At 36.7% G+C, this 14,061-nt stretch overlaps 1 protein-coding gene across 1 annotated transcript in view; it reads right to left on the reverse strand.

Annotated features, from left to right (window-relative positions):
- Positions 1-14,061, reverse strand: part of gpr158a (G protein-coupled receptor 158a) — a gene marked incomplete at both ends in the record, with an annotated part of 101,496 nt that overhangs the window by 53,913 nt on the left and 33,522 nt on the right. The window contains one exon of the mRNA XM_081352089.1: positions 1,893-1,995. Within this exon, the coding sequence (XP_081208215.1) occupies positions 1,893-1,995 (103 nt within the window). The remainder of the gene's footprint in view (positions 1-1,892; positions 1,996-14,061) is intronic.

Below are 14,061 nucleotides of genomic sequence, written 5' to 3' on the forward strand. Positions count from 1 at the left end.
TAAAACGGCCAGTAGGTGGTGGTGGCTGCTTGGAGAAGATCGACGTTCGCGGTGCCAGGTCCAGTGCATAACAGGTTGTTGTTAGGATGACGAATTTAACTATACCATATTGCCAGGTATACGTATACCGGCAACAGTTTGAGTTGCAGGCACACATGCAGTTTAAAGGTGTCCTGTTGATGGTCGTCTTCCCCTGTATAACAAGTAAGCATCAGTAGCCACGAGTCGCATTGGTGTGACGTCAACTCCCCTCTTCGGTTGATTGGCTAGAGGAGTATCTGTCAATCTAGAACTAGTGGACCAATGGTGACGCTTAAGCCCGCCCTAATTTACATGAAACTCGAACTGCAACATTTGGAAGAGCAAGCGCAGAACATAGAAAGAAGAGCGAAGAGAAAAACATCACAAGCGTACAAAAGAGTAAAATATGAGCAGAAAATGCAAGAAAGCACAAAGTACACAGTAATAAAACCATACTTTTTAACAAAGCATGACCATAAGTTTAAGTTTTGTGCAAAATAACTTTTAATGTGTTTAAAGTTTTTATTCATGCTTGTTATTCTTTATTCACGCTTATTATATTTTGATCCGTGACCACGTTGTTTGCTATTCTGATCATTTTGCATTCTTTTTTTCAGTTTGTGCAATATATTTTTACATGTGTTTTTAAATTTTTGATTTACGCTTATTATTTTTTTATACGCGACCGCTATATATTTGGCGGGAATTTGATCCCATAGACTTCTCCCAGGAACACACTTATCGGAGATCATTGAAGGAGAGGCAGAGAGGAGCCATCACAGATGGAGGACCTGTGGTGATGTCTGTCTGCCTCTCTACCTCTCTCTGCACAGTTTGGAAGGAATATAGCTTTACAATCTGTTCTTGAAGCAGATGAAACTTTATGACTTTTACCAAAACCTCAAATTCATGGCACAACTATTCAGTGTTTTAGGCCAATTTGAGTGGTCTCACATAGATAGGAACTATATAAACAAATTAACCTCTCAATATAAAGTAACAGTTTTGAACATGGGAGAATGAAACATTAAAAATTAAAGCAAATTTTGAAGCATTATACATTGTTGTGTTCAGTGAGGTGTAAAAGAGTGCCATGTGCTGTGGCCCCTGCTGAGGGCCTGTTACTGCCAGCATAGTGCTGATCACATGTTTCTCTTTCTGCCAGTCCCTTTTACACATGAGTGTGTTTGTGAATTTGTGTATGCCAATTTTTGGAGTGCTCATTGTGGGAGAACTTTAGAGTGACAGAGGTTTTTGTTCAGAGAGCCAATTAATTAAACATAAGAGGTGTGGTCATAGTGCTCCAATAAGATGAGAGGGAAGTCAGGTATGCTAAGTGCTCAAAAAATCATTTGTGTGCATGTCTGAGAGGGTGAATACAATATTTATGTAAGACATTGCATCTAACTCCACAGTGGGTCCACACTGAAAAAGTGGGATTTGAAATCTAATTTAAACATGAAAGAAAACGGAACGTTTTGAATCATTTTAAACAAAGGAAAGATATGGCATTGAATAAAGAAGTCATTAAACATGAAATACTAAGCACTCTGATATTCATACTTTTTAAAACAAAGTGTTAATATAATTTGCAATTAAAAACATGTATTAAATTACAAAAATGCAAAATAGAAGCATTCTATTTCTAAGTAGAATTCTACACCCCACTGTATATTTGACAAATAGGCCTATGTGTAGACTAAGCATATGAACAATAACACATTTCTTATCTGTCCATGAGCATATATTATATTATTAAAAAAAAACAAAAAAAAAACATCTACTACATGAAATGTAATGAAGATTTTCTGAAATCACATGTTTTTATTCAACCCATTTATTGACCCATAACATTTTATCATAGTACTTACTTTTAAAGCCATTGACTGCAACTCTGCTTGGATGATAAAAGCCGTTTTTGCAGTGACATTTATACTTGTCCAGCACAAATCCATGACCTGGGATGGGCAAACACTGTGGAAAATAGAGAGAAGATGGAAATATCAAAACTGTACTGTACACAAGGTAATATAACTGGAAAAAAGAGCATTGTAACATTCCATATACTTATGCATGGATGTTTGTGCAAGAATATATATTTGATTTTTTTTTAACAAAGAACCATCTCTGAATAGATTTCTTGAGTTGTCTAAATGGTTCTTTGGGGATGAAAAAAGCTTTGCATTATAAGTCTTTTGTTTGGTGTTTTTTCAAAGGACAAGTATAATAAAAAAAAAATACTGGAGAATAAAAAGATATTTTCGAAGAAATGTATAAAAGGTGGCATGATTTTAAACCTTGAAAACATGGTCAACGCAATGGATCGGTCTGTAGTTGATGGGTAATTTGTTGAAATGTAAGAAATGGTAACATTTTCCATTTACAATAAAACTACCTAAGTTGCATGTACAAAATATTGTTTTGTACAATTATTATAGTATATATAATGTGTCAGTTTACAGTGGCTTCATACATTAAATAAAAACATAAAAAACACACCTGATGTGCATTATTTGTTCATTCATTTGCAGAAAAAAAAAAAAAAACCTTTCTGTGACCTGCAGATTATGACCTGGGGCCTCATTTATAAAACTTTGCGTAGGATTTGCGTCAGAAGTGGCGTACGGATGAAACATAGGACGTGCGTACACTCAGAAATATTCGGATTTATAAAACCGTGCGCACGCACATCCTACTCAGTTTTCCCTTAATAAATCACAATCAATTCTAAATGTAGCGCAGCTTTTGCGGCTTCATGTCATGGCCATAGTTGCCCATAAATAGTCTGAGAAACGCCCACAAGTTAATATTCATTGATTGCGAAATCATGGCAAACACAGAGAGGAAAACCAAGAAACGTAACTTCACTCAATGTGAAGTAGAAATTATCATTGGCGAGGTGGAAAAGAGGAGTAAAATGTTGTTTGGAGGGCACAGTTGCCACATCTTCTAAGAGCGCAAGATCAGCCAAAGTGCGTCATTACGCATTGTGATGGCATCATGACACTTTATTACCATCCATCTGATTGCATATGACAAGCTACAGATGTGTTATGAGGATGAATTGCATAACATGCCAATATTACTGCAGAACATATTTAACTTTTCTTTTTGCAAATATGTGTTAATTTGCATTTCTGTTGTAATCTTCGTTTGATTTTGTTTTACAATGCAGATCGATCAAACGGGTGTTCGTGTAGGCTGTTAACTGTAAGACTTGCTTTGTGAAGTCTTCATGTTATCTATGAGAGGCAGTATTGCCATTTCTTTTACACAGCGGTCTACAGTTTCACACACTTTCACGTGTTTCTTCCATCTGCCGACGGTGTCGCCATTTCTCATTTCACCCGCTTTTGTGTGTACGCCTGGGTCAGAGTTTGTGTGAAGGACCGCACATTTTCCCGTCAAGTTTGCTTTTTATAAATACCAATTATTGCGTAGAGAGCGGCATACGCCTTCTTTTGTGCGTACGCAACGTTTATAAATGAGGCCACAGGACTTTGAGTTACACTTTCAATAGTCCACTTTGATCATTCTACTATCTATAAGTGCTCTCCAGTCCAAAAAAATAAAAATAAAAATCAATTTCATTCAATACAGACAAGTAGCAATAATACACAATAATGTACTACTGTATGTTGTGGCATTAGCTTAGCATCATGCTAACATTGAATACTTGTTACAAACGCCAGTGAGGATTTCTTGCTGCATGCCTGTGACCCTATCGGTTGCCTGGACTGTTACTTGATTTGTTTGCTGCCTGCCCTGATCCTTTGCCCGGTTATGACCTCGATTATCGTGCTACCTCTGACACTGTTGTTTACACTGGTAATAAGACCCACACCTGCCAGTACTGTGAACTTGCTGTTTATCAATAAACCGCATATTTATCCCACTCAACCTGAGTCCTTGTCACAACACTATTGGAATCAATTGTCTCTTGTTCAGCTTGTGTGCTGCACAGAGTTGCTGCCTACTGTAAGTAGAGCATTCTAAATTGGAAAAGGTTTTTTCTTCATTATGATGGTGTATTGTAGCTACTTCTGAAGGCAGTACACAGCAAAGCAGATTGGATTTTGAAATGAGAACAAAAAAAGAGCATATATACTTTATTGCTTAATAATAGGATATTCGCAGTTTCTTCTTTGTCAATAAAGACAAAAGACTAACAAAGACTAAGACAAAAGGTTCAATATGTGAGCAATGCAAGTTTGATATATAATATCCTGCATCCTATTCATATTCAAACGGGGACAGTTTTGGCACAGATCTCCTTGCATGTGTCAAGACATAGTATCTGAATTAAAGACAGGCTCATTTGCTGAATTCAAAAAGAAAATTAATTTAGTATCTCCTCAGTATTTCAGGCCTGATGCCCGGTACACATTGTAAAATTGTGGGTTGTCACAGATGAATGAAGACCATTTGTGGCGATTTCTGTGGTCGTGGCTTCTAAACGTGGTTCTACGTCGTTCAGTGAGAGAGGTTCAAAGACGGCCGATGCTACAGTCTTGTGAACAAAGATAGGCTGCGATAATAAGTTTCTGAAATTTAACATGATCATCTCACAGTGTGTTTGCTGCTACGACCTACGTCTACTGACTAGCCAATAAAAATGCAACATGAATTGGTGTATTGATCAACACGACATGACCCTAAACTACTTACCTCAAATTCCATCTGCACAACTGCCGTGCCAAGTTGGCCTCTTTTCCCTAGCCATGACTGCATTCATTTTCTTCTCTTTCGCTTACTCCTCTTTTTCCAGTGCACATAAAAAACACGATTGACAAAGTGCGATTCATCTTGCTCTATTTGTTTACCACTAGTGCATGCTGATGATGTTTTATTCTTCTGTACTAACTTGGTTGTAGCCTAAGATTTAATAGGTGTCATCATCGTACAGTCTACATGTACAGTGTGATTTGTAATGATCTTATAGGATTGCCGAAATCGCACAGTCTGTAGCAGGCATGAGTGTTTCATGACTGCAGTCCAGGGCCCAAAGCAGACATGTTGACCCCTGCTCAATACCGATCCACTCCAGCACACACTTGACAAGCTATAAAGGACCAAAGCCTTAATATTGGAGTAGAACAGCAGCGACATCAGCCTTAATGAAGCACAGAACGGTAGAACACTTACATAAATCCATCTTTAGAGAGAAGAGGGCTCCATTTCTGTCTTTCATGCTTCTATAAGATCAGGGTTTGAACTTGAAGACAGATAGCCACTGGAGAAAGGTCAGAGTGCATTAAGGGCTCACAGTCTAACTATAAATATATACATTTTAAGTCATTTTCAGCAGCATGTTTTAAAGAGGCTACATTGGCAGTAACACTTAAATTTGTGTTGGTTGGCACACTCTAGCATAAAAGAGTGTTTGACCCTGAGTACACTGAGTACACAGTAAACAGAAAGAGGTTATCTGTTTATGTTGATGCACAGTGAGAGTTATTTGGCCCACGATCTCATATTCTATTTTTGGCTTTCTGTGAACCTGCAATCTCTTATCAATGCTTGATCATAGAAAAAAAACTATAAAGGTATACTTACTCTACGTTAATTAATTTATTCCTGTGATAATTTTTTTTATATATTATATATTTTTCAGCATCATTAATCCAGTCTTCAATGTCACATGATACTTCAGAAACAATTATAATACCCTGATTTGGTGCTAAAGAAACATTTCTTCTTATTATTAATATTATCAAAAAGAACAGCCCTTATTTGAAATAGAAATCTTGGTCACACTTTAGATTATGGTCCAATTATCACTATACCAATACTTTTGCATCAATAAACTCCTAATTACTGCTTATTCATAGTTAGTAAGGTAGTTGTTAAGTTTAGGTATTGGGGATATAGGGATGTAGAATGTAGGCACTGCACTGATATGTGCTTTTTAAGTATTAATAAACAGCCAATATCCTAGTAATATGCATGTTAATAAACAACTAGTTGATTGTGAGAATTGGACCCTAAGCTAAAGTGTTACCAAAATCATTTTTAACATTATAAATGTCTTTACTGTCACATTTGATCAATTAAAAGTGTAACTTCATAGATGTTTAACCCACTTTGTATTGTTAATGTCAGAACTGAAATTAACTTTCTCTGTGTAACCATGACAGAAAGATTTATGTTTATTTGTCAGCAAAAGTCCACTGGATAGAACACAGTGCAACACTGTTTAAAATGTTGACTACAAACACTGAGGTTTTTCAGATTTTCCATTGCGGGCGTTCTCTCCATATTTAGCTATGATTCTTTGCAGCCTTCGTGCTGGGTCCTTCACTGGAAACTGAAAATAACTCACTCCCGCTACGTTTACTCTTTGAATGCAGGGACAATACGAGTCAATACCATTTACGAAAGGTTTACTGATTAGAATTTCCTACTAATGCCTGCTACATACTGTACGATTTAGGCAATTCTATAAGATCCTTACAAATCACACTGTATGACATGTATCTAATAAACTTGGGTACGACATTTATGTAGACTGTATGATGATGACACCTACTGAATCGTAGGATACAACGCAACCTAGTATAGAAGAATAAAAATGTCATCAGTATGCGCTAGTGGTAAACAAATCGAGCAAGATGAATTGCACCTTGGCAATTGTGTTTTTTATGTGCGCTGAAAAAAAGGAGGAAGCGAAAGAGGAGAATATGGATGCGGTCATGGATAGAGAAAAGAGGCCAACTTGGCATGCCAATTTTGCAAATGGAGCTTGAGGTAAGTTGTTTTAAGTTTAAGCGCCATATCGCCATATGCTATTTCATGTTGCATTTTTATTGGCTAGTCAGTAGACGTAGGATATAGCAGCAAACACACTGTGAGATGATCATGCTAAATGTTTGACACTGTCAGAAAATTATCGCAGGCTATCTTTGGTCAAAAGACCGTGAAAACGGTCATCTTTGAACCTCTCTCAGTGAACGACGTTGGACCACTGTTTAGGAGCTACAACCACAGAAATCGCCATGATTGGTCATCCACGGAATGGGGAAGCCCAAAATCATACAATGTGTATCGGCATAAAGCAAGGTAAGTTTAAGTTTTCCAACCTATTCCTACCTATCTAAATGTATTACTTTCTTTAAAAAAACAAAACTGTATTTTGCTTATTTTTAATATAAACATATTTTCTATAAAGAAAATACAATGCATTTTAAAGGTATCCATAATCCCTTAAATAGATACTTAGGTAAAACTTTAATACACATTAATGCATAAACATATTCATGGTTACAGGTCTTGCACTAAAGTAGTATATATTACATAATAACCTGAAGTGGTAAGTATCACAATCCAATATAAATGCAGTTGCAAATATTTACAACTAAGGACACAATACTAATTATAAGGTGTTTTATGAGGCATTTTGCATAAATTCCTTCATGATGCATTAAATATACAGGTTTCAATCAACTCAAACCAAATATTACATATTGGGCGACTCAAAATGAAACAAAATTATTGACCATTAATGGCTCAGCTCTATATATTATAGTTTACATTCATTCTCCATTTAGCCATCACATTGTGAACTGCCACTTTCATCCTTAGCCAAGCCGAGATCAAGCGTATATTGACTTGCAGTAAAGAGATAGCAACACTCCCAATATTATTCATTGTGTACTCCGGGCACTGACCCCTTGAGCTTTCAGTCAATTCCTGCAATAAAAGCTTCAGGAATCACACAACTGATAACAGCTTCTGCCTGAAATGAGAGAAACAGACTCTGGCCCATGCTGAGAGGAAGGGACAGGGTCTTCTGATAGAGCACAAGCTGACGGCGGGTATTGAGCAGGTGAGAGCTTCAGCTGGGAACACTCTATCCTAATTAAAGCCAGACAGACACATCGCCGACACAGACACTGGCAGATCTGAGCCGCTGGGAGTACACAGGATGATTCCAGTGGCTCTACACACCTTCACGCTGTTCACTTTTAATCAGAGAGAGAAAGTTAGAAAGAACGTTTGATTGACTTAGACTAGGGATGCAGGGATTGGTTTAGATAAAGGAACTCTGTCTCCACTGATGTCCGTATGCACAAAACTTAAGAAAGTATCCATCTTTTTCCTGAACAACCAATGGATGCTTCCATGATGACGCACCTAGGGATGGGCATTTTTCAAAAATACTGCATCAATTAAATGAATCGTTATTCAAACGAGTCATAAGCCGTTTCGTTGTGACGTCAAGATGAAACATTAGAATATTGCCCGCCCACTTATTGCACGCAGACACCAGGGAAAACTTGAACCTCAGACCAACAGCTGATTCCTGTAGATACTGGATAGCATCATGTCGAGAAGACGGCGTTGTGTGCTATACTATTTTCACTGCCCAAGGACGAGCATGTGAAGAATCAGTGGTTAAAGTTCATCTTTACCATGATATCACAGCAGTATAATACTAAACTTTTGCTGTGTTCCCTTTATTTCACTGACGACTGCTTCTCAAATCTCAGAGTTCAATGCAGGATTCACAAACCGCTTGCTCTTGAAAGATGGTGTTCAAAAAACGTAGTTTTGAGTTTTATATTGTGTAGGTCTCCTGCTAACTGGCTAACTCACGCTATCACTAATATTGTTGTGATTATTGCTAATCAGTTGTGGGCCACGATTACCTATAACTTTGTCTATCAATGCAGATTGTCTGTCGTTCTCACTACTTTGAGGAAATATTTGTTTTACCAACATTTATGTTACATCAGATCATTCACTTTAGAGCTCGGCTAATGTATATATTGTATACATGCACTGTTATTGATACAGTTTCCACGTGTTCACCCCAATATATTAGAAAAATACTCTGTAAATAAATTAGTACAAGTAAAATAATCTGCTTGTTGATGGACATTCACTTGTTAATGCTGATGGTGAGGAATTACAGTTGCAACATCTCATATAATGTACCTCAAACAGAGCCGTCCTTGTGATGGAGGTTCGGGTTGAATAACAGTTCTTCCAGTGTTTCATCATCGGAATTGCGCTCGCATTGATATGGTAAAATCAACGTCATTGTTCGTAACTGTGTTTAGTTTAAGGTGTAGGAAGCCTCAGGACAAGCAGAGCTGACGTTGTTATGGCAATGGGTGGTTTTGTTTTCGGCGCGCTGTACACGGTAAACCAATCACAACAGACTGAGCTTTCTGGCCAATCAGAGCAGAGTATATCGCGGAAAGGAGGAATTTAGAGAGATTGATTTATTTGACGAGTCGTTTGAGAGTCATTGAAAATGTGATGATGTGCAAATGTATATTATGAGGAAATTAAACAGTTTTTTTACCTTTGATGCATGTAAACCTGTTGTAGGAGACTCCACAACAACATTAGGAAACTTTAAAAAAGCATAATAGGGGCCCTTTAAGTTTTTGCCACCATTTCTGAACAAGCTTACGATTAGGCAATATACACAACATGCTTAAAGTATAGGTTAAAATTTTATTTTAGTTGAAAACATTAAAAAATATGTGTAAACAGAAAAATATAAAGAACAAAAGCATTTAAGCTCAAGCAGCGCGAACGAAAAAAAAACGCCCAGTAAAGCAGACTGCGCCACTGATCGTACAGAACGTACACATTCACTCGAGTCAGCAGCATATGATTATCGTGTTTATATTGTTTCACGTTTATGTTGAGAAAAACAATAATATCCACATCCTCGAGAAAAGGATGAGAAAATGCGCTGCGCTGACAGATGTTGCAGAGACAGAGATAACTGTGTGCTAAGTTTCTAACAGCACTTTGCGTTTTCTGTTCTTACCTGTCTCCCTCAACGAAACTTAAAGGAATTATATATCTCAAAATCATTTTACGATCAGATAAGTTAACATCTCAGCTCACGCGGGGTCCAGCTTAACTTGCCTGCAGTCGTGAATGCAGTGATGGACAGCTGTCTTTCCTCAATGACTGGTTGTTTTTTGATGATTTCTCATTGTGGTGATGATATTAGAACTTAGATTCATTCATTAATTTGATCAAAAGTAATTCCATTTTGTAAGATAATTTTCAATTAATTTTAAACTTTGCGAGGCAGACGACAACATTATCTAATCAAATACAAACAACTTGTTAACACGCTCCACAGCGCCACCCAGTGCATTTCATTATAACTGCGAGTTAGCGCTTGGGATTCATCATGGATTCACTGCATTTACGGCCAGCAAAGCAACGTAGTAAGTTCGAATAGTATTTTATTTTTTTCGAATAATAATTACAGATCAAATATTCGAAAATTCGAATATTCGTGCACACCTCTAGACGCAACAGACTAGAAGCTAGTCTAAACATTGCATAAGTCAACTCAAAATTCACCTATTATGTTCCACAAAAGACAGGTTTGGAACCTGTGTGCTTAATTGAATTGAATGTGCTGCACTTCAAATCTTAAAAGTGTATTTGGCAACACTTTATTTTGACGATCCGTTTTAGACATTCTACTAATTAGACGTATCTACATGTCAACTAACTCTCATTAGAGTATTAGTAGACTGTCTGCTTAATATCTGCTTGTGATGCTCCACAACAGACATTCTACTGACTATAAGTAACTTTGCAACTATGTCAACTTATTTGACTAACCCAAACCCTAACCTAACAGTCTACTAATACTCTAATGAGAGTTAGTTGACATGTATTCAGTATTTATGATTATATCTATTAATTTCATAAATGGATGGTGCCTTATTGGGCAATTACTTGTTCCACCTCTAACCCAACCAGTTAAACACTTTATTGTCGCTATTAAATGCGCATTAGGCAATTCATTTCCACTGTCCGAGCTGATATGTGATGGGAAAAGACAAAAGAATGAGTTCGGAAAAAGGCGGATTCAAACTTGGATCAGTCGCTTCAAAATCTAACGCCACCTGCCTTACTCTCCATACCACTGCTCTTGTTATCAGCAGGAATTACTTTTTTATAATTTTGTCTGGCTCACTCAGACAATGGTGGGCGGAGTTAATGTAAATAGCCTCTGCTGTGTATAAAAGACATGCTGATATGCGTCTGAATTTGTTTATAATGCTGCATGATCATAGGACAGATAAAAGAGGATGAACATCAGTGGAGGTGGTGTCTTGGTTGAGGTGTTTTCTGGGACATGCTGTATGCAAATGGACCTCCTGGCACGACAGTGCGATGCCCGCTATTAAAAACCTCTAGCTCTGAGTGTGAGCGGTGTCATGGGCCAATTATCCAGTCACAGACACACACTCACTTACTGACAGCTGCCACAACTGTGCCTTTGACATTCACAAAAAGACTGAGAGACAATGAGAGAGACAGGAAGAGCATGAGAGAAACAGGTGGACGTCTGAGGTCACTGAGATTTATGGCTTGACAAATTTGATCAATTCCACCACTACAAGCTGTGGGTCACTGTTGTAGAGATACTTTGTTAATCTGTTAGTTGTGGCACAGCCAATGTCATAGCAAACATTTTGTTTTTGCCTTTCAGATGACACAAAAGCAGCCTGCGTTCTGGTAGTATATTTTCCATTCATGAAAGGCACATTATTCAGTAATGAGTTCTAAGCCTGAGCCAAACTAACCCGCTGTGAGATGAATTAAATTATATCAGTTGATGTGAAAAATGTATTTAAAAATCAGAACAAATCCCAAAGATAAAAGAAGTACACTGTAGCATACATTTAAAATAATATACTTAAGTGCTGACTGAATTACAAGTTTTTAGACACTTAGGGCCTGTTTACACCTAGTCACTTCATGCGTATTCTCGGTTAGCTATTAGTTTGTGCAAAGACCAAGTGTAAATGCTTTCCGAAACGTATTAGAGATGGATTTAAATCCGATCACTCAAACCACTTAAAGAAAATAAAAAAACATATCATATAGCACTCAGGGTACAGGGTTCACTCTAAGCATGGTGAGTCTGCTTTTAGCTATTATGCCAGCCGCACCTGGAACCAGCTTCCAGAGGAGATCAGATGTGCTCTTACAGTAGTCACCTTCAAATCCAGACTCAAAACAAATCTGTTTAGCTGTGCATTTACTGAATGAACACTGTGCCACTGTTCGTCCGACTATTTGTACTGTATTTTATTAAATTTTTTATTCTAAACTCTTTTAATTATTCTTATTTCTTTTGGTTATTTTATTTCTTCTCTGTAAAGCACTTTGAATTACCATTGTGTATGAAATGTGCTATATAAATAAACTTGCCTTGCCTTGCCTAGCATGTTATATGACAAGTTACGACAGCGCTGCAACACGCATTGCCACGAATGTGCTGAGCAAACTGTCGCAAATGAAACAACAATCAACAATCATCTTCACTAAAAGTAGTGAGACTAAATTATCTTACCAGTGCTCTATGGAGCCAGATCAGCCTCAAAAATAATACATTTACAAAACAAAATTCTTAAATTCACAGCACAATTCACATTTACAAAATCCAATTCGTAATTTCAAAACACAATTCATAAATACACAAGTAAAAGCATAAATATTTCCTCAAATGCTGACACAAATGCATCTTACCTAAATTAATTTAAAATGTTTACAAAAATATGTATATATCAAGTTCTTGAATTCATTTCCATCACACATTTATGAATGATGTTACATGTATTTATGGATTGTTGAATCTGCATCTGCAAATCGTCACACATGCGTGGACTGCTTTGAATTTGTGTGCTGTATTTTTGAGACCTTCCTGACAGGTTAAGATTCATAAATATCTTTTTTGGAGGTTGTTCTGTTTAGCCAATTGCGGTGAGCTTTAAATCCACCAGATACTGAACAGACTCAAGAAGCTCAACACTGCGCTTGTTCTGGTCCCTGGTCCATTTTAATGGGTAATCTTTTTTTAAGCACAAATCACATTATGATTTATATCGTTTGCACAAAATACAGCGACCCGGTTAGCCTGCTGTTGTTGTTGTTAGTAGTAGTAGTAGTATCAGGTTCGCAGTAACTTCTGATCAGGCATTAAAAACAGCTACCATCACCTAAGGGAGATTTCGAACACACACAGCGGAGTGATTTCAGCATGGAGATTAAAGGTTGTTTTAGTTAATGAAGTGTGCAGTTTGCAGTGTTACAAAGTTGTTAGTCAACGCCAGCTTCATTACATTATAACTGGTGTTTGTAGGAACTGGTGTTTGTCAGTAATCACAGGTTGAATGGGCGATAAACAATTTGATGATAAATTCAAGTAATTTTAAAAACGGTTTGTAGTCAGTGGGTTCTAAAGTTACCTTCGTGACCAGCTAGGGATGCCACGGATTATCATTTAGAATTATTTTATGCAGTAACACTTGAGTCATTACCAAACCCTTACAAAAACCTCAAAAGCTTACAATGACTTCCTTCAATATTAGGGAGTTATCATGCTGTTCACTTTAGAATACTGTTCCAAATAATTAGTAATTCCGATTTGGCAATAACTGAGTCAATACTAGTGGGCTACCATGATCTTCACTCTAGAATGAATTACACATTATGCATTACTCACATTAATTATGAGCATGAATAATATGAATATGAATATGAATAATAGTTCTTATTATTCCTCCAAGAGAAAAAATGTAGTTACTGGACTACCACATTCAACTGAGCGCTATAAGTACTAATTCTTTAATCAGAGTATCTTATTAGTTAATAGTTGTGCTTTACTCATTTGTTCCTGTGCAGTTAATTATTAATGATGGAACAATTTTCTAAAGTGTAAAAAACCCGTAAATTACTGAACTGTGTGTGTACAGAACGGGATTAAACACTAAAAGTAATAATATACTAATATATGTGACCAAAGTGTTGTGAATATGATGGTACAGTTAATTGAACATTTTATAAATATAAGGTATTTAAATTCATTTGATTATTTTTTCCTTTTATTTGGAACTTCAATGATGAAAGTGAAAAGAACAATCAAAATAAATGAATAAATCTGACATTATATAGCACAAAAAGACTAATATTAACAGTAAAACTAATATTATTAAAATGGATAGTTGCTTTCTGACACGAGGAGCCACATTCGAAGCAGTATAA

The sequence above is a fragment of the Scardinius erythrophthalmus genome (assembly GCF_964197995.2).
Source record: "Scardinius erythrophthalmus genome assembly, chromosome: 22".
Taxonomy (NCBI): Eukaryota; Metazoa; Chordata; class Actinopteri; order Cypriniformes; family Leuciscidae; genus Scardinius; species Scardinius erythrophthalmus.